The sequence below is a fragment of the Meles meles genome, chromosome 15 (assembly GCF_922984935.1).
Source record: "Meles meles chromosome 15, mMelMel3.1 paternal haplotype, whole genome shotgun sequence".
NCBI classification, from domain to species: Eukaryota; Metazoa; Chordata; class Mammalia; order Carnivora; family Mustelidae; genus Meles; species Meles meles.
Window position 1 is genome coordinate 36,813,887 of NC_060080.1, and position 26,899 is coordinate 36,840,785.

At 46.1% G+C, this 26,899-nt stretch overlaps 1 protein-coding gene across 1 annotated transcript in view; it reads left to right on the forward strand.

Moving 5' to 3' along the window:
- Nucleotides 1-26,899, forward strand: part of MERTK (MER proto-oncogene, tyrosine kinase) — a 115,020-nt gene that overhangs the window by 15,869 nt on the left and 72,252 nt on the right. Inside the window, exons 2-3 of the mRNA XM_045979440.1 lie at nt 13,997-14,405; nt 25,961-26,061. Of these exons, the coding sequence (XP_045835396.1) occupies nt 13,997-14,405; nt 25,961-26,061 (510 nt within the window). The remainder of the gene's footprint in view (nt 1-13,996; nt 14,406-25,960; nt 26,062-26,899) is intronic.

The window sequence follows — 26,899 nt, forward strand, 5'->3', positions numbered from 1 at the left end:
GTAGTCTTGCTAGAGATTTGTCAGTTTCACTGGTTATTTTCAAACAACCAGTTCTTCATTTCATTGATTTTCTCTAATGCTTTTCTTTTTTCAATTTCATTTCCTATAAATACATTATTTTTTGTTTTGCTCTTCTTTTTCTGTGTTCTGAGGTTAGATTACTGAATAAATTCTCCCTTGGCACTATGTTGTATCCCACAAATTTTGGTATGTTTTATCTTTATTTTTATTCAGTTCAGTGTATTTTTGTATTTCTCTTAAGATATCCTCTTTGATCCATAGATTATATGGAAGTTTAGTTTGCAAGTATTTGAAAAATTTCCTATTACCTTTCTGTTATTTCTAATTATTTCCACTGTGGTCAGAGACGTAAACTGTATGATTTTAATTCTTTTACATTTCTTGAGATTTGCTTTATAGCACAGGATATGGTTTATCTTGGTTTATGTCCCATCGTCATTTGGAAAGAATGTGGATTCTGCTGTTGTTGGATGGAATGTTCTATAAATGTAGAGACTAGATTCTTTCCATTGGCAATGTCATCCAGTTCTTCTATAGTCTTGCTTATTTTCTGCCTTGTTCTTTGTTCAGTTTTTTGATCTTTTATTTTTTAAGATTTTACTTATTTATTTGACAGAGAGAGACAGCAAGAGAGGGAACACAAGCAGAAATGGGAGAGGGAGAAGCAGACTCCCCACTGAGCAGGGAGCACGATGCAGGACTGGATCCCAGGACCTGGGATCATGAGCTGAGCCAAGGCAGTTTCTTAACAACTGAGCCACCAAGGTGCCCCTCTTTGATCAGTTCTTAAGAGAGAGAGATGGTGAAGTCTCCAGCTACAATTATTAATTTGTTTTTTCTCCTTTCAGTTATATCAGTTTTTGTTTCACTTATTTTGCTTTGTTTGGTACACTTCCTTTATGACTTCTATATCTTCTTGGTAGATTGAGTCTTTATCATTATATAATTTGCCTTTCTGTCTCTGGTAATTTTCTCTGCTTTGAAATCTACTTTATCTGATATCAGTGTAGCTATCCTGCTTTCTTTTGAATAGTTGCATGGTACATTTTTTTCTATCTCTGTGTTCAACTTGACTGTATCATTATATTTGCTATGAATTTCTTATAAACAGATAGCTGGATAAGGTTTTTTAATCTGCTGTGCCAATCTTGGTATTTTAATATACTTAGATCATTTACATTTAATGTAATTATATATTAAGCATTGCTCTTTCATCAGTTCAAGGTAATTATAAAATCCCTACCTCCTTTTAATTCCTTTATTTCCCCATTTAAAACATAATTATCTTAACTATATTTCTTCCTCATATATAGAACTGTATCAGATGGTGTTAGAATTATTCTTCAACCATCAGGCATAATTTAGAAAACTCAAGAAGAGGAAAGTCTATTGTATTGACCAATATTTTTGCTTTCTGTTTTTTCCATGCTTCCTGTGATTCAGGTTTCCTTCTTTTATTGTTTTCTTTCTGTTTAGAGAATTTCCTCTAGCTATTTTTTAAGAGTGGGTCTGCTGATGACAAATTCTTAGTTTTCCTTCATCTGGAATATTTTGGCTTCCCCTTCATTTCTGAAAAATTCTGAGTTGACAGTTCTTTACTTTCAGCACTTATGAAATGTGCCACTTCCTTTTGTCCTCAGTGGTTCCTTATATGAATTATACTGCCAGTTGAATTGTTTTTCCCCTATAGGGGAGACACCATCTCTCTATCTCAGTGCTTTGGAAAAGTTCTCTTTGTCTTTACTATTCAGAAGTTTGACTATGATGTATCTTAGTGTGGATATTTTTTGGGTTAATTCTATGTTAGTTTCACTCAGATGTTTGATTTTGTAGGTTTATATTTTTTGTCAGGTTTAGGAAGCTTTCAGCATTATTTCTTCAAATGCTTTTTCATTCTTGCTCTCTTCTTTCTCCACTCCTTCCAGGACTCTGATGATACAAATGTTAGATCTTTTGTAATAGTACTGTAGGTTCCAGAGTCTCTGTTCATTTTTTTTTCCCCAGTCTCTTTTCTTTCTGTTGTTCAGATTAGATAGTTTTCTATGGTTCTGTCTTCCAGTTCACTGATTCTTTTTTTTTTTAAGATTTTGTTTATTTATTTGACAGAGAGAGAGCAAAAGCAGGCAGAGAGGGAGGGGGAAGCAGCCCCCCCCCCACCGCAGCAGAGAGCCTGATGTGGGCTTGATCCCAGGATCCCCAAGATCATAACCTGAGCCGAAGGCAGAGGTTTAACCCACTGAGCCACCCCGGTGCCCCAGTTCACTGATTCTTTGAACTACCCCTCCCTTCTGTTATTGGGACCACTCATTGAGTTTCTAATTTTGGTTATTGTATTTTTCAGTTCAAAAAGTTGCATTTTTAAAAACATATATCTTTTATTTCTTTATTGTGACTTTATTTCCTTGCCGAGGCTTCTATTTTCATATGTTTCTTGTTCATACTTGCTTATTGAAGTATTTTCATGATTCCTTTTTTTAAAACCTTTTTTAGGGCACCTGAGTGGCTCAGTGGTTAAGCGTTTGCCTTCCCCTCGGGTCGTTGGGATCCAGCGATTGGGATCGAGCTGGAAGCCTGCTTTTCCCACTCCCCCTTCTCCTCCTTATGTTCCCTCTCTCCCTGTGTCTCTCTCTCCCTGTGTCAAATAAATAAATAAAATCTTCTAAAAAAATAATAAAACCTTTTTCAGATAATTCTCTCTCACCTTGCCGTTGGTATTTCCATTTGAGATTGAATGTTTTATTGAAAGCTAGACATTTAGGGGTATTATATTATGAGACTCTGATTCTTACTTTTATCTTTTGTTACACTGGGTTTCTTCTCAGCTGCTCTGGCTGGCGAAGAGGTATGCTGCCTCTTCACTGCCTGCTGGGGGTAGAATTCTAGGTTTTCTGTTCATCCTGCATTGGCATCTGAGTGTAAGTTACTGCCGGTCAGAGGTGGGGTGGGAGTTCTGGCTGCCCATTATTAGGTTTCCACTGACACCTCCTGTCTGGGAGGGGATGCGGTGCCTTAGTACTTCCTGACTGAGCCCCACCTTACCTCCATTGACACTAGTGGAAGAAGAGGGATGGCCTCACTGGCAGCAGTGAAAGCCCCGATTATCTACTAGACCTTCTCTGCTGCCACCCTAATGGGGATGGGGAGGGATGCCTCATTAATGCCAGGTGGGAGTAGAAGTCTAGGCTCGCCACCTGACCTTTGATAGCATGGATGGGGATGGGACCATAGGTTTTTCTGGGTGGTTTGCCTGGAGGAGAACAATTTTTTAAAAAATATTTTATTTATTTATTTGAGAGAGAGAGAGAGTGCACATGAGCAGGGGGAGGGGCACAGGGAGAAGCAGGCACCCCGCTGAACGAGGAACCCAATGTAGGACTTATTCCCAGGACCCTGGGATCATGACCTGAGCTGAAGGCAGACAACCAATTGAGCCTCCCAGGCGCCCAGGAGAACAGTTTATTTTCTAAAAAATTTTCTGTATGGATGGGCTTTCCTTTTCATGGTGTTTTGACTCAGGAAAAAAGGCTTTTGTTGGGATTTTGGTTTTGTTTCTGTGTTTTTGTTTGTTTGTTTGGTTGGTGGTGATGTTCTTTGCCTGATAACATTTCCAAATTGAGACATATGGAGCCAGAGGGAAACCCAGAGACTTTATCATCATGGTGGGCTAACATCCTGAAGTCCTGGGTTCATCTGCCTTCTCTCCACTTTTCAGAGTAGTTGTTGCTGTTGCTGTTGTTTGTTTGTTTAATGTTTGTTTCTGCTGTTTTTATGTGTACTTAGTTGGAGGAGTAAGGAAAAGTATATCTGTTTTGGACAGAATTCTCTTTGACAAACTTATTTGGTGTTCCAGAAAGTCACATTTTAAAGATTTTTTTTTTTTTTTTAAATTTGACAGAGAGAGATCACAAGTACGCAGAGAGGCAGGCAGAGAGAGAGAGGGGAGGGGAAGCAGGCTCCCGCTGAGCAGAGAGCCCATCCGGGGCTCAATCCCAAAACCCTGGGATCATGACCCGAGCCAAAGATAGAGGCTTTAACCCACTGAGCCACCCAGGCGCCCAGAAAGTCACATTTTAAAAGGAAATAATTTTTTTTTAAATGACTTTTTATTTTCTTTTTAAGATTTTATTTATTTGAGAGAGAGAGTGTGTGTGTACGTGCCTGTGAGCAGGAGGGACAGAGGGAGAGAGAGACTCCCAAGGAGACTCCCATGCTTCTGCAGAGTCCAACACCCATGGCCCCAAGATCATGACCCTAGCTGAAATCAAGAGTCTGACACTCAACTGACTGAGCCACCCAGGTGCCCTGAAAATGGCTTTTTATTACTAGGCATTAAGGTGTTGGTGGGCTGGAGCGTGTCTGTTGGGAGTGGCATGGTGGAGGAATTTAGGAGCCTGAGAGTCTCTGCTAGATCTCCTGAAAGCCACCACATCTGGCCCTTGGGGAGATCCAACCTCAGATTCCCCGGGGGACAAACTGCTACACCACTTTGGCCAGAAAGTGTTCCTTCAGTCTTCCGTGACACTCGGTGTGCTGCCCAAGGGGAAGGAGAAGGAAAACCCTCAGTTAAGTAAACATATGTTCATATTTCCCTGAGAGAGGTTGAATGGTCTAAGTCAGCGTAACTGGTCCCATATGTTCAGCATTGATGGTTCAGACATGACTAGTTGCACCTTCGAAACGACAGATCATTTGTTTCATGTTATGAAAGTCTTAACTGGGGGTGTGCTGGTGGCTCAGTCGGTTAAGCGTCTGCCTTCAGCTCATGTCATGATCTCAGGGTCTTGGGATTGAGCCCTGTGTCGGGCTTCCTGCCCAACAGCAAGTATATTTCTCCCTCTCTCTCTGCTCTCTCCCTGTGCTCGTTCTCTCTCTCTCTCAGATTAATAAATAAAATCTTAAAAAAAAAAGAAAATCTTAACTGCCATTCATTGCATGTCTGTGCATGCCAGGCACTGCACGGAATTTTATGTGCAGTATTCTGCTATTATTCTGAAAGAAGGAGGTGTTACAGATGAGGAGACTGAATCTCACTTGGACAGGTGACTTGCACAAGGTCATCTGGTCTCTAGTGACTGAGCTGGGTGGGGCTAAACCTCACTTCTTTGACTCCAGAGTTCTAGGTACCACACTCCCCAACCACAGGCATTCAAACCTGAGCCTTCTGGGTGGGGTTCTCAGGTGGAACCCTTAAGAACCCGTTTCCCCAAGGTGATTTGGACTACTGGATCCATTCCCTTAGAGCAGGGGGGGTCTGACCGGGGCTACACATTAGAATCACTAGAAGATACATATTTTTTTAAGTCCGGATACCCGAACTGTACCCCTGACCATTAAACTCAAGCTCTGGAAGAAAAGCAGGCATCAGAACTTTAAAACCTGCCGTGGGGATTCCGATGTTCTGCGAGTTTGGAAGGCATGCTGGAGAGTTAGAAGGCAATGATAAGGAGTCACAGATTCTTGACTCTTTTTTCTGGTTGAACTGGTGTTCCTCTACAGAAAGGATTTGAGGAGTGCCGTCTGCTTGGGAAGCTTCATTTACAAAGCACTTCTACCAAGAAAAAGTTAAACGCCCAAGTCAGGAAGTGGGGTACAGACTAAAGGGGATCACAAGGAGCTGCTTAAAGGCCTTTGAGGCCCTTGGGACTTCATTACAGAAGTGCGTGCATGACGGGAAAGAGCGCAGATGGGGCTCTGGTTTTTTCTTAAGCCAGAAGGAATACCAGGAGGAGTGGGGAAGGGATCCTGGGTCCATCATTGTTGCCCAGAGGTCTGAGCTCCTCTACACCCTCCAAGCTGGGGCTCAGAGAGGTTGAATAGTTTGCTTGATGTGCTGGGGTCCCTGTTTGCCCCCTCCAGACCCACTCTTCACCCTGCTCTGCATCCCAGCGGGCCAGCCTGTGGGAGGGCAACCAGGAACTCACTCCCTGAAACTCTGGCTCCAGCTAGTTTGAGCTAAAGGATACTAAGTTACATATATTTGACTGAGTAGATCTCTGGGTACTGGCATATCCATTGCTTATCTGAAATTCAAGTGTAACTGGAACGTCTTGGTTTTTATCTGGCAACACTATGCCTATTGGGGTGCGTGTGGAAAATCTGATCTGCCCACACCATGTTTTATACCCGACTTTGCTTTCTTCCCTCTGGGCAGGCATGCCAGTGGGTTTTGCTGGCATTCCGTCTTTTCTGCTGTCACACCACAGCTGTGACCCCTCCGTGCACAAGCAGCCAAACCATGTACTCCCCTTGCTTTCCAGTGAAGCCCCTGCTAGAGGCCGTTCTGCCCCGGTCAGCTACCAGTTTCTGCTAGCCGGGCTTTGCTGCACTTGGTACAAAAGGGACTGTTCAGGAGTCAGTGTCATCCCGTGAATGGTCTTTTTTTGTGTGTGTCACTTTTCCCAAGTGGTGAAGTGCATTCACCCCAGCAAAGCTAACGTGTACCATTTACAGTTAGGCGACAGTTGAGTCAAGTGATTTCAGGGTAAAGGTTTTTAAATTTTTCCCTCATTAAGTATTGTTGCTGCTGCTCTTTATCAATTGAGAAACCTTCACGTTTACATAAAGTGAAACAAAACAAAGTAGAAAGTTTCTATTTGTTCTGTGTTTGGCCTCCGCCATTCGCAGGGATGGGGAAAGAGCCCTTAAGCTAGATGACAGGAAAGCTGCCCAGGGTCATGGTTCAGATACCAGCCAGAAGGATGGGGGTGGGGAAGGGAGATAGTCCAGGTATGGCCCTTTCTCTTAGAGGGGGACACAGGGCACTGTGGGGGAGGGGAAGGGGTGTGGGCCCCAAAAGCCTTTTTGTAAACTTCAAACTCACTGCTGAAGGAGGCCTTTCTTCCAGCTGTCGGGGGGCCACTTGATAGCAAAGCCACAACAGACAGCCAGGTCAGATAGGCGGCCTTAGTTCCTGGGCAAAGGGCATCCTCCCCTCTGTCGCTGCTCCCCTGGACCACATATGCTTTGCAGGTGGGAAGCAAAGAACCCACAGGAGTTCCAGGCTAAGCCCTCACTCTTGCCTCCTCCTCTGGGCCTCCTGATTCTGAGGCTGAGCTTCAGGGAGCTCACTTGAGGCCTCTCTTTTGTTGTTTGAGGAAGTATAGAAAGAGCCGGGAAGTGGGTCCCACAGGCTGGCACTTGAGTCCTCTGCTTATTTTAACACCCAGGCCAAGGTGCTACTGCTCTCCCTTTCCAGGCACCCAGGATTGTAAAGCCGATTGATGGCACCGGACACACAAGGCAGGGTGGAATTAAATAGGGGTGCACTCTTCCTCCCAAAGTACCCCCCCCTCGCCCAGTCATCCTCCCATGGCTTAGAGGGCCTCCAAGGCCCAGGTGCTGCCCAGTGCACCCATTCCACCCACTACCTCGGACCTGCAATTTTAGTGGCTTCTGCTTCTTACATCCACCTGGGGCTGTAGTCCCAAGGCTTGGAGAGGAGGAAAGGAGCTCATGTCATGAAAGCATTATGGAGACCAGCCAGCCCTACAAAGATACCTTTGAGCCCAGAGGCTTCTGGCCATCACAAGCCAAAAGTTTCTTTTCTCCTCTTATTCGCAAGTGCCAATTATGTCCTTCCAGTGTTGCTGTTCCCTGTGCACTGACCTCTCTGATTAGTCCCAGCACTCAGTCCTACAAGGCCCAGGCCTGGCCTCAGACATCCTACTTCAGATGACCAGCAGGCCCCAGGTGCAGATGCTAGCCAATGACAGCAACATCAGCCAAAACCTGTAGAAAGTTCTAGCAGACCCTGGACATCTGGTCATATCCTACCACCTAGGCACTCATTGCAGGGGATCAGAGAAGCTAAAGAGCTCTTCTGAGGTCATGTCTCAGGCAGCAGGGGACTTTCCTGGGCAACCACTGAGCAGTACTAACCACTAACCATCCCACCTGCCATCATGCACACTCAGCAAGCATGCAGCCACTATTTGTGGACTTAAAGGTGGGATGTGTTAGTTGATGACACGGAAAGTAGACTGCTCGCTAGCATTCTCCAACTGACCAATTGTAAGTCTACCGGACTAAGGTCCCTAAATGTCTGGCCCACTGTGGCTGGTGGAAAGGTGCTGCTTCAGAGGCATGCCAGCATCCCATCTCCGTCCCACCCCCAGCCACAGGAGTGTCCCTGCCTGGACCGCCTCTCTTCCCTGCTTAGCCTTCAGAACTCTGCCCACATCATGGGGCGCCTGGGTGGCTCAGTGGGTTAAGCCGCTGCCTTCGGCTCAGGTCATGATCTCAGGGTCCTGGGATCGAGTCCCATATCGGGCTCTCTGCTCAGCGGAGAGCCTGCTTCCCTTCCTCGCTCTCTGCCTGACTCTCTTGTGATTTCTCTCTGTCAAATAAATAAAATCTTTAAAAAAAAAAAAAAGAACTCTGCCCACATCACACCCATTTAGTCCATGGAAGTTCACTGCGCATTGAGTCCGTGTCATACATCCTGCTGGGTTCAGGCGATGTCACTTCCAGCTTCTGAGGAAGCTGTAAATTTGTTAAGAAAAACAAGGTGAAGTTGCATGAAACAATGGACATTGTATCTACCCAGTTTATTGTTGCATGAATAAATATTTGCTAATCATGTCCCATAAGCCTGTCCCTGTGCTCGGCACTGGATGTCCATGAGGGAGACACGGTCCCTGTCTGTACAAAGCTGATGTCGGAATCTGGTCAAGGGCTGAGTGGTGATGAGGATCCGGCAGGGATGCTCCATCAGCAGCTGCAGGGCTGGATGGGCGTGGCCCCCTGCAGCTGGCAATGCAGCTGCAGTAACAGCTGGACAGCTACTCTCCCACCTAGCTGGGAGGCCAGTTATCCAAGGCTACTTAGTAGCAGTTACTTAGGTCCGGTTGAACTTCCCACTTCATTGGCTTATCCAGTGCACAGAAGGAAACAGTCTAGAAAGGGGAGGCAAGGAGGGTGAAGCTTCTTGTGAATTACACCCAGATTACAGCAGGAAGCAGCCGACTTTACCCTGTGCGCTGAGTAGAGCAGACCAAACTGTCATTCAGTCTTTGTGGGCTTTAATAATCTCTCACACTGACTAAATATTTTCTCCAGTGTGTGTCCATCTAACCGGCTGTCATGTTGCCTTTTGCTGTCTTAAGGATGAGTTAACAGGAGCACAGTTGGTGAGAACTAAAAGGTTGGTTGTATAAGCAAGCCTTGTTGGCCAGTCTCCTCTTCCTGTCATAACTCCCTCCCTCCCCAATAACTTTAAAGTGGTCCACTTCTGTAGGGAAAAATGGGGGGAGGGGCATTATACATGGAAGTAGTCAAAACAGTGAAAAGTTAGCAACTTAACGCGTGATCTCTGACTGGTCATTGCCCTGGCCCTTGGGTCCAAAACCTGGGATTGGTTATTTTGCTTTTTTTCCCACATTATCCGTAATCACTCAGGGCCCCCTGTCTGCACTGCAGAGTTTTAAAGCACCGTTGACACAGACCGTTAAATGAATGGCAACCCTGCCAGCGCCTCCCATAGTTGTGCAGTGGGAACCTCACCATCCTCACCATCCGTGAGGAGTTGTTCAGCCCTTGCGCTCAACCCCTATAAATCAGCCCCTCTCAGGTATTGGAGAGTGGCAGGTTTTTACTGATTAACAATAAAATAAGAAAATAGTAAGAAACAGAAGCGCCTGGGTGGCTGTGTTGGTTGAGTGTCTGACTCTTGATTTTGGTTCAGGTTATGATCTTGGGGTCCTGAGATGGAGCCCCGTGTGGGGCTCCCTGCTCTGTGCAAAGTCTGTTCGTCTCTCTCTTTTCCTCCCATGCTTGTGCTCTCTTCTCTTTCTCTCAAATAAATGAATAAATCTTAAAAAAGAAAGAAAGAAAGAAATAAGGATGGCTGGATGGATGGCTGATGGCTCAGTTACTTAAGCAGCTGCCTTAGCTCAAGTCATGATTGATCCCAGGATCCTGGGATCAAGCCTTGCGTCTGGCTCAGCGGGGGTCTGCTTCTACCTCTCCCTCTGTTCTCTCTCTCTCTCTCAAGTAAATAAATAAAATCTTAAAAAAAAAAAAAAGGAAAAAAGAAAGACTAATAGCTAACAGTTACTGAGTGCTGACTATGAGCCCGACATCGGAATTCGTCTTTTCTTGCTAGCAGCAACTCTGTGGGGTACCATTATTGCCATCCCCACTTCCCCTGTGAGGAAGCTGAACCAGAAGCTGCCTCCTGGCCTGTACTCATCTTGCAACAGCCAGAATCATGACCACTCCAGAGAACTCCCCTGTGTTCTGAGATTACATCCTTCCTAAGAACTCGGTGTCAGACTGACCTTTCTGTGCAGGACAGTGGCAATAGTGAATTTGGCCCCTCGCCTCTCCCCCATCCTTCCTGCTTCCTGGCCGCTCTGCTGGCTAGGTCTTCACTATCTTCCTGGCAGGTTTCCCACCTCCTGGCCTCCTCCTTCCTGCTCCTCTTGCTCCCACTCAGCCGGATGTCAGTGCCAGGGTCAAGTATGGCTATGACCTTCCCCCTCCCCTGCTCAGAAACCTTCCAGGAGGGGCACCTGGGTGTCTCAGTGGGTTAAAGCGTCTCCCTTCAGCTCAGGTCATGATCCCGGGGCGCTGTCAGGCTCTCTGCTCAGCAGGGAGCCTGCTTCCCGCCTCTCTCTCTCTCTGCCTGCCTATCTGCCTGCTTGTGATCTCTGTCTGTCAAATAAATAAAATCTTTAAAAAAAAAAAAAAAAGAAAAGGAACCTTCCAGGAATGGCCGCTGCTTCAGACAGGACTCGGGGCTCTCCACGGTCAGCCTGTATTTACTCGCTCGTTCACTTTGGTCCGAACATGGGAACGCCATCCTATGGCTGCTTTCGTGTTCCCAAACTATTAGGGCCTCCTCTTTCTCTTCAGTTTCCCACCACTCCTGCCGCTTGAAACCCTGTCCACTTCCCCTCCCTCCTCTAATTCATGCCTTTACTTATTCATTCAGCACACCTACTTTGAGCATCATCTATGAATTGGCAGGTACAAGGCCTCTTGGGGCTCTCAGTCCAATAGGAGAGAAAGAACTGAATGAGAAATCATAGGAGGTGTTACAAAGGGGAGGGGCCCCAGCACCTAATGGAGGAGGGCTAAGTAGTCGGGGGTGGGGAGGGACCAGGGAAGGCCTCTCTGACACTGTCAAGAACCCCCCCCCTCACCCCAGTGAGCTATATCCCGTTTCCCCTGTAACTCCTGGGTCCCTCTGCTGCTCCCCCTCTGGGGCAAGTGCCTTTCTGTCCCCCATTAGACTATCACAGCAAATCTTCGACCCAGTGCTATGTAAGTACTGGTTGGGAATTGAATCATTGTGCCCACTCTTGGCAATTCAACTCACGGAGCTTAGCTATCTTTTCAGCCATGGTAGTGATTACAGGGTGGGTTTGCTCTCCTGACATCATCTGAGTGGGTGGCTGGGCCTTCAGTTTGTTCGGTGAGCTGCTTAGCTCATAGAAAACTGAAGACTGTATCCAACTGTAATCAGGGGTTATTTTGCAGGGTTGGGATTACAAAACAGGTTTCCATTTTATATTTTTTGTGTTTCTATAAATATTTGAATTTTCCACTGCCAACTTGGGTTACCTTTATCATTTAGCATTTTAAATGTCTTCAAGTAAATTAAACAAACCAAAGAATTATTTGCTTCTCCCACTCCCCTTGTTTGCTTTCTGTTTCAAGAAAAACAAAGTTATCCAGACGTACTGCTGACTTCCCATTCCCATGGATGTCAGTGAATAAGGACCATAGACAAGTTTGCTGACCTAAGAGGCAAAGGTGAATTGTAAGTGCTTCAGAGCCTCAGGAATAACAGCATTCTTGTGGACGGTCTGAAGGCATAAAAGAAACGTCCAGAGCATTCATAACTGCAGAAAGTGTCCCCAAATTCAGAGGAGATGGTGGAACTGGATGGGACCCAGGCAGACCCAGGTGGAACTGGATGCCGTTCCCTGCTAAGAGCCCAGACCTGCCCTCATGCATAAGATTTGCCTGGCATGGGGGCAACCAGGAGAGGCAGGGGCCCCTCTCTGCAGAGTTGCCCTGACCTCCACTCCCTGGAATAAATGAACGCTCCCATCACAGCACACTCATCCATCTGGATGGCTGGGCTCAAGGCCAGCCTGCTGCTGACCCACATAGCCTCCTGCAAAGCTTGCAGAGGGCCCCTGCTCTCCCACAGCCACTGAGACCTCAGGCTAAAGGGAAGCAGTGAGCTTTCCCTGGTTTCTTATAGTGAAATCTCTTCTTCTCCAACCTGGCATTCACCCTGGAGGTAGTTCTCAAATGCATCAACTATGAGAGCCGACCTGGGTTGAAAGAGTACCTGGAGAGGACTTCCTAACAGGAGCTGTGACCTTCAGCTGAGGAAGATGTGCAGGCCAGAGTGACTTGGCAGGGAGGAAGCCAGAGAAGCAAATTCTCAGATCCTTTCTTCTGCCCCCCAAATCTCCTGTTTGTATCTCCATTGGCCAGATAAGTGCTTAGTTGACTCCTTATCCTAAACATTATTTGTTGCTTATCTGAAATTCAAGCTTAACTAGGCATCCTGTGTTCTCATTTGCTAAGTCTGGCACAGCCCTAAGCAGAGACCACCCTACTCTCTCTCTCTCTCTCTCACATACACACACACACACATGCACATGCAGGAGCCCAGGAAGGTGTGACATTCTGATTGTGGCAGAGGGACAGCCACTGAGTGGGTACCCCCAGTGACTTACAAAATGCCAGACCTGTGAATCTCCCATTCTTTGCCTGTCTCAAGCACTTGAGGCCAACATGTTTGAATCCATAACCACCAGCAGAGAATGTGTGCTCCAGAAGTGCTATGAAAAAAAAACAGGACAACTACTATTGTGGGCCAGTATTTTTAGAAATACTCATGGGCCAGATGAAATCAACATTTCCAGGTCCATTCCAGCAGGCGAGCATTTTACTGGAAGCTCCAAGTCATTCTGTAGTAGGTGTCATGAATGACTGATGTTTTCCCCCATACCTATAGATGGGTCACATTGAGGCACAAGAATCGTAAACTGTCTTTGTGACCGGTAGTAGGTTTTGCAAGGTCACTGGTTGGATTTGTGGCATATTCTGTGACTGGGAACACAGTGAGAAAAATGATCTCGGGCCATCACCTTCCTGGCGTGCTGTTGAGTTGGGTATGAAGGACTTTGAATGAGTCACAGTTTTGAAAAATGGGTGAAGATGGTCAAAAGGTGCAAAGGTCCAGTTATAAAATAAGTAAGTCCTGGTGATGTCATATACAGTAGGGTGACTGTTGTTAACAGTATTGTATTGTAAAAAAGCCAAAATACTGTATTGTATACTCCCTGCCTAAGAGAGTAGATCTTTAAAGTTCCCATCACAAGAAAAAAAATTTTGTAACTGTGCTTTGTGATGGTAGTCAGCTAAACTAACTAGATAATCATTTTGTAATATATATAAATATCAAATCATTATGCTGTGTACCTGAAACTAATATAATATGTCAGTTGTATCTCAATTTAAAAAAAAAAAGAAAAGTAAAATTTTGAATGGGTGCCTGGGTGGCTCAGTCAGTTAAGTGTCTGACTCTTGATTTCAGCTAAGGTTATGATCTCAGGCTCATGAGATCGAACCCCACAACGGGCTCCATGCTGAGCATGTAACCTACTTAAGATTCTCTCCCTCTCCCTCTGCTCCTCCCCATGACTGCCTCTCTTATGCTTACATGTGCTCTCTCTCTAAAAAAAAAATTAAAATTAAATTAGAAAAAGGAAACAATTTTTGTTTGATGGGGGGAGTTCTAGTTCTTAAACATTCTTTAGGAATAAGTGAACTGATGAATGAACTTGTAAATGAGAATATACATCCAGACGTGTGTTAAATACGTCCTGCTCATGTTTTCTAAGGACACTGAGGATACCCCAGTTCTCTCCCATTGTGGCCTTAGAGATTGGGAACTGATTTGGAAAACCCCATTATTTAAAAGGCTTAAAGTCAGTTTTCTGTTTTGCAGCTGTTGCAGAGGTGAGGGAAGAAACCGAGCCTGACCTCCCATTGCCAGGAGACCTGCAGGCTGACCACGTGCCATTATCCCTTCCTCACACCAGTGGGTACCAGCCTGCCACGACGTCTTCACCAACCCAGCCTGGACAACCGCCTATAGGAAGTGCAGCCCATGCTGGGGTGACCTCTGCTGGGTTAAAGCTCCTACCGCCTCTGGCATTTAATCATACAATTGGCCACATAATACTCTCTGAACATAAGGATGTCAAATTTAATTGCTCCATCAGTATACCTACTATGTACCAGGACATTGCAGTTATTTCTTGGTGGAAGGATGGGAAGGAGTTGGTCGGGGCCCATCATGCCATTACTCAGTTTTATCCGGATGACGAAGTTACAGCAATAATCGCTTCCTTCAGGTATGTGCTCTTTCTTCCTTTCTTTTTTGAATGTTGTTACGTTATTTGTGATTCAAAAGTAAAAGCCTCCTAAGTTAAAAGATGGTTTTTTGGTTTCTGTGTGAGCAGCCCTCTGGGTGCCGTTAGAGTACCGTTAGACACAGCGGACAGTCTGTGTGGTTGATCTCTTTTATGTGGATCTTGGCCCCATTCAAACTGGATTATTCAAACTGCCTTCTGGGAAACCACTCCCCCCACCCCGACCTGCAAGTCATGTCAAGCTCCCACTTGACTCAAGAGCTTTCCCAGTGAGTGGGAACACTTTTTTTTTTTTTTAAGATTTTATTTATTTATTTGACACAGAGAGAGACACAGTGAGAGAGGGAACACAAGCAGGGGGAGTGGGAGAGGAAGAAGCAGGCTTCTGGCCGAGCAAGCAGCCCAATGTGGGGGTCGATCCCAGGACCCCGGGATCATGACCTGAGCTGAAGGCAGCTGCTTAACAACTGAGCCACCCAGGCACCCTGGGAACACTGTTTCTTTCCGGGTGTAAAGAGACATCTAAATTACCCCATGGGCGTGGAGCTTTGAACACGTTCCCATCCCTTTCCTTGGCCTTATCCCCACTCTCTCTTCCACCTGTCCCCAGCATCCCCTGCTTCTGCACATCGTGGTGCTGACGTAGCCCTCATGCCTGTTGGGGTGGGAAAAAGCTGGAAAGTCTATAAAGGCTGGGGAAATGAGACAAACCTTAAGCCACCTGGGTCACTGTCTCCATGTTCCACTCTGTTTTGGCAAGGGCCAGCCAAATGTGTTGGGGGGGAAGGGTTGGCAGGGCTAAACCAAGTCAGCATGTACATCTGGAAGAATCTGTTGTCCCGAGGATTGCATCATCGTATTTCCAGCATCCTGCAGACAGCCAGCCACTTCTCCACCCTCCCTGTTTTATTTTCTACTCTCTCCTCTTTCGCCAGGAGGGGTTTGGGTGTTTGGTTTTGTTTGGTTTTGAGTCAGAGTCTCCTTGCGTGTACAGCTTTGGAGTTCAGTGGACCTGTGGTCCTAGAAAGCTCCAAACGAGGTCAGAGGCACACAGTTGGAGCAAGTGCCTTTTTCCCTGGGATTCCTCCACTCCAAGCAGAGCCCTCTTTGATCTGGGACATTTTCACTTTCTCCGGCCTGATACTCATGGCTGTCCGAGATAATGTCATGTCTTCTGGTGAATCATTTTGTTTCCTTTTCAGAAAACTGCCTCAGAGATGCCACAAGGCTAACAACTCCAGTTCGAGTTGAGTGTGTTGTGTCCATACTTCCACAAGATACACCCCCTTTTTTTTTTTTTTTATCATACTTAATTTTTTTTTATTTGTTTATTTACAGCATAACAGTGTTCATTGTTTTGGCATCACACCCAGTGCTCCATGCAGTACGTGCCCTCCTCATTACCCACCACCTGGTCCCTCAACCTCCCAACCCCCCCACTCCCCCGCCGCCCCTTCATAACCCTCTAGTTGTTTTTCAGAGTCCATAGTCTCTCATGGTTCATCTCCCCTTCCAGTTTCCCTCAACTCCCTCTCCTCTCCATCTCCCCATGTCCTCCATGTTATTTGTTATGCTCCACAAATAAGTGAGACCATATGATACTTGACTCTCTCTGCTTGACTTATTTCGCTCAGCATAATTTCTTCCAGTCCCGTCCATGTTGCTACAAAAGTTGGGTATTCGTCCTTTCTGATGGAGGCATAATACTCCATTGTGTATATGGACCACATCTTCCTTATCCACTCATCCGTTGAAGGGCATCTTGGCTCTTTCCACAGTTTGGCGACCGTAGCCATTGCTGCAATAAACATTGGGATACACCCCCTTTTTAAAAAAAATTTTTTTGTATTTTTTCTAAGTTATAGGCTTAGTTAGCATCAAAGCAAAGAACACAGCTCTCACATTTCCACTGGTTGATTTAAACTCGGGCTGGGTCTCTCGGGCTGCCATTCTCAGCCAGTGGCTGAGACCACTCAGGAGACTAGACTACATACTTTTCTCCATCAACTACAAAACACAGATGCTTTACCATGCTATGAACACAGCTTCTGATGAGAGATCACCATTTAATAAGAATAAAGAGCAGTTTATTTTTTCCTAAAGATTTTATTTATTTGAGAGAGAATGAGTGAGAGAGAGCGAGCGCGAGCGAGCATGAGCAGGGGGAGGGGCAGAGGGAGAAGCACAGATTCCCCACTGAGCAGGGAGCCGTGCAGGGCTCTATCCTGAGACTCCGGGATGGTGACCTGAGCTGAAGGCAGATGCTTAACCAACTGAGCCACCCAGGTGCCCCTAAGGAACAGTTTAAAGGCTTAAAGAATCAGAAAGCTGACACATTGGGCTCATCAGGTATCATTAGGAGGATAGCACTACCCTGCTGACTCTCTGCGCTGGGAGTCCTGAACAGGGGTCCTGCCACTGGCCAGCCAGGAGACAATGGGTGAACTGCTTTCTTGCCAAAGAGATGACTTTGGACCCCATGACCAGCAGCTTCAGGTGTGTTCAAAGGGGCCATAAGATGATATCAAAGGACCTAAACTGGAGAGTTTTAAAACTTAAAGTAGACAGTGGTGTAACTTGGATTTGTGTCTTCAGAGTTTAGAAGGGGACCTGGGTCATATATTTAGAACTTTAGAAGAAAGGTTATACTTTTGCACGGATTCAGATTCATTTTCATAAAGTCATTCTGAAGGGAGAAAAATCTTATCGGATCTCCAAACTAAGCCGTAAAAGAGATTTAGTGCTCAGAATTCTTTTTTTTTTTTTAAGATTTTTTAATGTATTTATTTGACAGACAGAGATCACAAGTAGGCAGAGAGGCAGGCAGAGAGAGAGAGAGGAGGAAGCTGGCTCTCCGCTGAGCAGAGAGCCTGACACGGGGCTCAATCCCAGGACCCTGAGATCATGACCCAAGCCGAAGGCAGAGGCTTAACCCACTGAGCCACCGAGGCGCCCCAAGTGCTCAGAATTCTTATAAATGGTGGACGCTGTGCTGAATTGAGTAGCTTGGGGGACAATACCAAGTCCACCATTATAATATCTTTCAACGGTATTAAAGTCATGTTCAGGTGACCCAAGAACTGTATAGTGATTCATTATAGTGACTTAATCAGGATTATGAATATTTGTGTAATTTCTTGGCAGGAGAGAAGGATGTTGGAGACCCTAAATTTGATATCTTATAGATGAGGACCCTGAAGTCCCTACGAGCAGGGTGACTTGTCCAGGGTCCCTAGGGAATAAGCTGTCTCCCTTAAGCAGGGGGCTTGATTTGCATACCTGCGGTGTCTTCTGTTCTCACATCTCATGGGCCCTAAAACAAATCTACTCTGGTTCCCAGTAAAGAGTTAAAGATTAGTGCTAGGCTTTCCATGTGTGGAATTTAATCAAGAATTCATTAGCCTCCAAAAAAAAAAAAAAAAAAATGGGACGCCTGGGTGGCTCAGTTGGTTAAGCGGCTGCCTTTGGCTCAGGTCATGATCCCAGCGTCCTGGGATCGAGTCCCACATCGGGCTCCGTGCTCTGCGGGGAGCCTGCTTCTCTCTCGGTCTCTGCCTGCCACTCTGTCTGCCTGTGCTCGCTCTTGCTCTCTCTCTCTGACAAAAAAAAAAAAAAAAAAAGAATTCATTAGCCTGTAATTTTGTTGGAGTTGCCATTAATAATACCTGTATGGACCACATGTATTTAAGGGAATGGACAAAATACAGATGTGTGTATATTGGCAGAGGTCAGAGGAATTATGGAGAGAAATACAAGGTATTTCAGGTCAGAACAGGGAGCCATTATTGTATAAGGTGTTGTTATAAGAAAGGCTGGAATTCACATGAATTATGAAAATGATGAGGTCTCCAGATTGAGGCCCCCACAGCACTTTGTACCAACATGTATCCTTTAACTAGGAAGCAGTTGGGGGTTGCTGGAGACTGACAAGATTGTGGATGTGATTTAACTTTCTTAGTCTTTCTTGGTTCCGCATTTCCTCTTCTATATCGGGCAGACCCTACACTTAGACACTCCCAGACGCTCCATTCTGAAAACAAGTGTTAGTCAAGTGTCTGGTCATTGACCCTACAACAAGACCCTTTCTGTTGAAAGTGTATATTAAGATGTGTGCGCACTTAAGGCAGTGGTGTTTTCCCCTCTTATTTCTTCCATTGCTTCCACACCACCCCTCCTTTTCCATGGTGGCCCAATGCCATCATGGCGCCCTCTCCCTTCCAAAGGAAGGAAAGACCGTGATGAAGTAATTTACACTAAGGAACATGTTCACATCACTGATGATGTCATTTTATTTATTTTTTTTAAGATTTTATTTATTTATTTGACAGACAGAGATCACAAGTAGGCAGAGAGAAAGGGGGAAGCAGGCTCCCTGCTGAGCAGAGAGCCCGATGCGGGGCTCCATCCCAGGACCCTGGGATCATGACCTGAGCGGAAGGCAGAGGCTTTAACCCACTGAGCCACCCAGGTGTCCCTGGTTACATCATTTTAGACACGAGGAGTAGAGATTAGTTTTTCCCCAAAATCACCACACAGGCAACTGCTCACCAGTTATAAAAACAGCCAGCCTTGCTCATGGAGGTGTTTATAGGCACCTTACTAGATGAACAACTGCCTGAATGAACATCTGGACGTTGGGGTAAGGAGGGTAGAGCTGGTCTGTGTCCTGCATGGACCTGTGAACAGGATAGAGGGGAAGAGAGAACCTAAGGTCAGGAGCAGAAGTACTAAGATAGTGTTAATATGTTAAGATGGTGTGTTTCCTTCAGATTATAGACTTGGCCTTGAAGGGGAAATCAGCAGAAAGGACCTGGCATCTCCCAGGAGTCAATTCATCTTTCAGTCAGACTTCAGTTGACTGAAACTGGGGGATCGGTGAGAGGGTAGAAATGACAGATGTTCACATGCATTAAGTACAAGTGCCCCCTACTTGGGCAAGACTAAAGAGATGTAACATCATGAGGGAGAATGTTCCTGAAAGATTTTAGAAACTGCTTGGTCTTAGTTCCTGTAGGTATATATTTTCAAGTTATTTTAATAGTGATATATGTACTTTGTTAAATACTTAGAAAATACCAAACTCATACAGAGAAACTGTGGCCCACAACCCCGAGGAATCTTTTCCAACCACATGTAAATTTAGTATTCCTGAAATGAAATTGGTATTTCATGACACAGATGATTATGTATCTCGTTTCGCTCACCTAACGTTATGAATGTCTTCCTGTATAATTAAAAGTCTTCAGAATATTTCAGTGGCTCTGCACAGCACTGTGCCCTGCTGTGGTAAAACGGAAACACATGTAGAAGAATGTAAATGAAATTGTAAAGGGAAAACCTTAAAGATTATTTTCAAAATGCCAACACCCCGGGCACATACAGGGGAAGAAATAACTGATACGGTACTTCAAGTCTAGATGCCCTCTTGAGCTGGGTCCATTCTGTGCTCCTAATTCCCATTTTTTCCCTCTTTCACTTGAATGTCTATTATAGGTGTAGGAAATGCTTGGTGTCTGCTAGCGGGTTGCGGTATTCCTAATTGATGGCTTGGGGATTAATCCTAAAAATTGCACCCCCACCCTGCATACCCCACATTCCTGACCTCATCCTGAATGGTGTGCAGCTCAGGCTGCTTTCCTTGCTTTTCTCCTTTACAGGACTTTAAGTCACAGGGCTGGGCCACCCTCTTGGCTCTCCGACTGACCATATGCTGCCTCATTTGCATATCAACTTGATACCAACTTGAAACTGTAGCTCATCCATTTGTGCAGATCCCAAGATGCTGCATAGCCAGGGTCTTTCCCTGGAGTCTCTCAAAGAGGGTGTAATTTGGGGGTACACTCTGGCTTCAGCGGAAACACTCAACGGTTGGGTAAAGCGTTCCAGGCCATCACCAGCCATCAGACCAGAAGACTGGGGAGACCAGCTCTCAAGTAAAAACAAAAGCCGCTGTTCCTGTAGGCAGCCAGCGCCTGCAGATTTAGTTTATTGGGGTAATTTGTGGCCAAGGGAAAGGATTTGATAGGTTTTCTGTGTAGCCTCAGGATTCCCCACTGGGAATGAAATTCTAGCTTAGTTGTCAGAAGCTAAAGCTGGAAGGACTTTATTGGTTTCTAAAAGTTGGGGTTCTTTAAAAAACTTTTTCCATTTTTAATTTTTTTCTTGTGGTAAAATGTACGTCGGCTACAAGGTACTGTTTTAACCCATCCCGAGCATACAGTTCAGCAGCACTAAGTGCATTCACTCTGTTACACAGCCCTCACCACCAATCCTGCCCAGAACTTTCTCATCCCCTCAAAGGGAAACTCCATGCCCGTTAAAGCCTAATCCACATCCTCTTTTCCCCCAGTCCTTGGTGACTCTATTCTACTTTCTTTTTCTGCAGCTACTTTAGGTCCTTCATTTCCAGGACAGGTTACTCCAATATACCTTTAGGTATAGTTGCTCTTTTTCTGTGTTTCTTTTAAGAACGCTGTAGCACTTAGCTGCTCCTGAAGAGCCATTCCAGAGCAAGGCTGTGAGAGGTCTGCGGGACAGGGAGGCTCTGTCCAGGTGGTTCCTGTCTAGACGCGGTGGCTGAGTCCGTGCGGTGGCTTTGGTTTTCCCTGATTCAGATGTTTGTATTTGACCAAAATCTGACGCGATTTTTATACCTTCTTGGAAGCAGTGCATACACATGGTAAATAAAATACTCCAACAGTTCAAAAATCCTCACTTCCACTCTAGCCTCCAGCCGTTCCCCAGCGAGGAGCTGTGGTTATCCACGTCTTGGGTATCTTTCGGAGATACTCAGTCCATATGAGTTGTGTGTATGTGTCTGTGTGTGTGTGTGGTGTCGCGCGCCCGGCCCCAGAGTTCATCTGTTAAAATGTTCCAGCTCTGGTTAAATCAATACCCAGGAGTCAGCGTTTTTTGTGGCTCTGTAAATACTGTTTTCAGCTGAGTCATGTAGTAGGTTCTGATTACATCTTACTTCTTTATAGCTTTTTGATTTTCCTCAATTTAAGAGCTTCCTTGTTGGTTAGTTTGCTTAATTTTCTAAGTATCAATCTCTCGTTTGTCCCTAAACTCTAAAAGCATCTTCTCGCAAAGTGATGAAATTACTAGGCTTGATTTTTTTCGTTGGAGTAACCTGTCCTGGAAATGTCCCTCCTCCTGCTCCAGTCGGCAGCTTGCCCCCCAGCCCTGGGGTACAGCTCAGTCATGCTACCGTCGTGGGGGCCCTTGTTGCTCACGTTACCACCAGGAGCCCCAGGTTTCACGTACCCTGACCCTCAACCCCACCTCCTGGCTTTGACTCCCTCACTTTGGCACAGAGCCCACCCTTTCCTAGCGTGGATTTTGCATGTCTGAAAATGCCATTGTTTCTTCTGCCTTCACCTTGAAGTAGTTTGTCTGGATACAGAATTCAAAAGAAAAGTAATTTCCTGTCGTTTGGAAGTCATTGATCTATCTCCTTTTCGCTCGCAGATTTGTTCTTGAGAATATTGTGGTGCTGTTCCGATGCATGGGTTGTGCTGCTTTACTTCTCTCTGGAAGCTTCTGGGATCTCCACTTTATCTTGGAGCAGTGACATTCCCTGGTGAAGCCCCTTAGTGGGTCTTTTCTCTCCCAATGTGCTGCCCACCTAGGGGCCTGATTAGGAAAGACCCAGATCTCCAGTTCTGGGGCATTTTCTTCAGTTATGCTCCCCTTCCTGTGTTCTTTCTGGAACTCCTCTTACTCAGTTGTTGGAACGCCTAGATTGCTATTCTGAGCTCAGAGCCTTCGCTAGGGAGCCTCCAGAGACTGCCTGCTGTTTCCTTTAGGGAGAGGGAGGAGCTCGGGGACAACCGCTCCTCTGTCCACCTCCCCCCTCCCTGCCTCCAGCTCGGCAGCCTTTACTTGCTTGTCTAGGAGGTAAAAAAATAGAGCTATCTGTAGAAAATCTTTCCTGCACTATAAGTAAGATGGCTCCTGACTTGCTAATTAACGCAGGCACATAGCCCTTCTCCCCAGATGATTGGTCACCTTTTCCTGATACGAATGACTCAAGTTTTGATCATGTTCTCTTTGCACTCTCCTTTTCTACTCCTGGCCTGGATTTTCCTTCTTTGCTGATTGGCTTAAGGTACTCCTAGACTTTTTGTGCCTTTTTTGTCTGACTTCTGCAGCCCAGGTTGGGCTGTTAAAATATTAACTTACGCCTAATGTTTTCTCTCAATTCTCTGGGGCCTCTGCACAGATGTACTTTGCATCCTTGGGGTGGTTTCCTGGGGCTCTGTCCTGCATGCTTCTGTGGCCTTCACTCTCCCTCTGGTCCCTGGCTTCCTAAGTTACGTGGCAAACCTGCTACAACACCAGGGTCCCAGACCCCAACCCAGAGCCAGGTCTTCAAAGGCACGGCTGTCCTCATCCTGTCAGATCTCATCATCAGTCTGGCCCCTGGGTCTTGCCTCAAGAAAAGGATTCCTCTTATAAATGAACTTGTGAAATATGTGGAGAGGACCCCCCTCTTCAGTAGCCATGACCTTGGTATTTTTTTGGAACCGCAGAGGAGACTAGACTGGTCAGCCACATAGGGTCTTTAGGAGCTTCCAAGAGCAGGGTGCACCATTCAGCTACCAACTGATACTTGTGATAGACAGTGCCCCATTCTAGACACATGCTTCTCTCCTTTTCTCTTCCTGCCACCATGACATTCATGGAGGTTTATCAGAAAAGTGTTTCTAGGCCCTTATTTGGAGCTGTGAGGTCTCCTTCCATGTTCTCCTGGTGACCTATAGACATCGTGACCTTGGTTCCTGCCCTCAAGCATGGAGAGACCTGGCCTTTTTTTGCCCTTGAGTCTTTCCTAAGTGCAGCATTCATTCATCAGGGGCAATTCCAAAATTATGCCACTCCTACACGGGAATGAGGGGAAAGGTGAAGACCGTATTCTAAGTCAGTGGGGGCGCTGCTCAGGTTGGCACATCAGGAAATGCAGGCAACAGGTGAGAGTCACGTTATTCAGTCTTGGAACTAATACGGCGGTAATGTTAACCCAGGCAGCTCTGGTTCCCGTGGTTCTGAGTGACACCATTGTTGTTGTTGTTTTAAGATTTTATTTACTTATTTGAGAGAAGGAGAGGGAGAGAGAGCATGAGCAAGAGGGCACAAGCAGGGGAAGCTGCAGAGGAAGGGGGACAAGCAGACTCCACTGAGCGGGGAGCCCGATGTGGGGCTGGCTCCCAGGACCCTGGGATCATGACCTGAGCTAAAGGCAGATGCTTCACCAACCGAGCCACCGAGGTGCCCCTGATTGACACCACTCTTTTTTTTTTTTTTTAACTTACTTATTTGCCAGAGAGAGAGAGAGTACACACAAGCAGGCAGAGGCAGTGAGAGAAGCAGGCTCCCCGCCGAGCAAGGAGCCCAATGCGGGACTTGATCCCAGGACCCTGGGGTCATGACCTGAGCCGAAAGCAGTGGCTCAACCAACGGAGCCACCCAGGCGTCCCTTGACACCACTCTTGACGTGTATTTTAGTCACTCTGCTGATCAGAAGCGAAAAGGGATCTGCAAAATGGCATTACTGGGGAGAGGTTGTAATTTAAAATTCCTGGGGGCACGTGGGTGGCTCAGTCAGTGAAGCGTCTGCCATCCGCTCAGGTCGAGCACCACATCAGGCTGTCCACTCAGTGGGGAGCCTGCTTCTCCCTCTGTCTGCTGCTCCCCATGCTGTGCTCTCTTTCGCTCTCTGTCAAATAAATAAAATCTTTAAAAAAAAAAAATGTTCCTTATTTATTCTAAAAATGTGTGTTCAACCTCCAGGCCTAGGTGCCTCACTGTGGCAGCTTGGCTCCTGACGCCCTGTGCTGTGTTTATCCTGGCAACTGCCGCCTGTTGCCTATGGGACCCGTGGGCCAAGATGGTGTCTCCTCGCACCCTGCCAGCTTCCTGCTCTCTTTAAAATGTTAAGTCTCCATCCTCAACAAGGACTTTATTTTGCTTTGGGATAAATAAGTTGTATCAGGGAGCAAGCTGCTGGAAAGGAAGATGGACCCCTCCGTGGTTTTCTTCTTTCACTTTTCTTCTCTCGCCATGACCTTTGCTCTGTCTGGTGAGCCCAGTAGAAGAAATCAATGTCTTTGGGCCAGGGAAGGTGTCCTCCCCTGGAGGGTGTCTCTGAGCATTCAAAGAGTTCCTCATTCCCTCACCCCTTCCCACCTCTAGCTAAGGACTGCTATGGTATAACTTCCTGCTTATCACTTGCTGGAAGGGTGGAAAGCAGGATTTTCAAGCTCATAGAGCCAAGGCCACCTGTTTATAGCAGATCCTTTACAACATGTCATGTTCAAACTATAGTGTAAGAAAACAAAATAAAGGTGATCTGTAATCAAATAATATGAATGCAAACTGGGCACCTGGGTGGCTCAGTCAGTTAAGCGGCTGCCTTCGGCTCAGGTCATGATCCCAGGGTCCTGGGATCGAGCCCCACATTGGACTCTCTGCTCAGTGGAGAGCCTGCTTCTCCCTCTCCCTCTGCCTGCTGCTCTGCCTACTTGTGTTCTCTCTCCATCTCTCTAGTAAATAAATAAAACTTTTAAAAAATATTTTTAAAAAATTAAAAAATAAATATGAATGCAAACATACAAATGCCGGACATGACCACTCCAGGAGAGAGGATAGAGTACACAGGGACTGGCATCCTGGTACTCCTGCACACACAGGGCAGCTGCAGATGGAGAGGTGTTGTCAGTGATCTGAGTCACGGCCAAGTTACAGACACCGCAAAGGGATGGTGGCCCCCATGTTCAGGTAATTGCAGCCCTGGGAAATTAGGTGACTGTTAAAACCAGACAAAATTCTTTGTGTGTATGTAAATGGAACTGGGTTCTAAACTCAGAAAGTCATCTAGGATATGGAACAGTTGCCCCTGACCCCTGAAAGTTGCCCTTGGCCCCTAAAAGCCATGGCGCCCCACCATGGTTTTTGTGCCCACCCTATAAATTTGCAGAATGCCTTGATGGGGCAATTCTGCCCAGTATAGAGAACCCTGGTATATAGCCTACCATTGAAGGCAGGAAGAATGACAGAACATGCATTAGTTGTGGTTCTTCAGAGAAACAGAACCAAGGAGGGAATGAGAGAAAGGTATTTTAAGGAACTGACTAATGTGACTTTGGTGCTAGCAAATCCGAAATGTGCAGGGCATCAGCTAGAGACCCAGGGAAGAGTTGGTGTTGCAGTCTTAGATCCGAAGGCAGTTTGGAGGCAGAATTCCCTTTTCCTTGGAGGACTTTCATCTTTGCTCATAAGGCCTTCAGTTGACTGGATGAGACCTGCCCATATTATGAAGGGAAATCTTTACTCAGAGTATGCTGATTTAAATGTTAATCACACCCAAAAAGTACATCTAGAGTAATGTTTGACCAAATATCTAGGTACCATGACCTAGCCATATTGACATATAAGGTTACTACAGCATATGACAAGGAAGTTGAAGAATGTTCTGTTCCTATAACAGGAACCCAAGGGGTAGTCACTGTAAGTATCTTTATTTGTTTTCTTTGTAGCATAACCAGTGTGCAGCGTTCAGACAACGGGTCATATATTTGTAAGATGAAAATAAACAACGAAGAGATTGTGTCTGACCCCATCTACATCGAGGTGCAAGGTAAGTCCAGAAGCCACAGGGTGGCCTATATTAATTGCTTTGCATGTAAAACTCTAGAGTTGGGCATGCCCATTTATAACTCTGTATGCAGACTCTACAAATGCGTAAGCACTGAAATTTTAAAAGTCTTTTAAAATTTTGAGTCTTTACGTAATAATGGATGAATGACGTGAATTTGATTTTCAGAGTTGTAGCTCTATCCTCAGCAATAGGGCTGAGATAAAAACAGATTATAGACCTTCCTGTCCTCAGATTATTTACGATTTAGAAACCTGGAGACTGTTTTTCAAAGTGAAATGCATTCCACTCACCAGTTCTCAAGGCTGGCGTCCGAGACCGCTTGCCTGGTCTAGAGGTGATTTGCCTTGGAGGGAGAGTGGTTTTCCTGAACTGGGTCAGCAGCTAGATCCGGGACTCATTTGGGGCCCTAGGATTTATTGGGTACATGGTTCAGTGCAGTTCCATGACATGACATGAGACAGACTTAGTGGAGGCACGAAATGAGATACGGACTAGGAGAGGGTGGTCTCTGCCCTCAAGGAGCTTGAACTGCAGTAGGGAGTGTGAGCTGATGCCTAGGTGAGCCCAGATCCCGAGGCCCTGGGTCTACGGATATGCATGCTTGGTTTCTGCAGTGGCAAGGCCTATCAAGGAAGGCTTCAAGGAGGAGGCACCTCTATTATCACCATAGCTGATCATTCCTTACCAGCCCACAGGCTGCCTCCAGGGCCCTGCATCCCAGCTTTCTGAGAAACCTTGCTAGCAGAAGCACCCAAACAGCTTTCTTTTCTTTCTCCTGACCCTCATCCCCCACAGGCTTTAGAGCAGGTGATTGGCT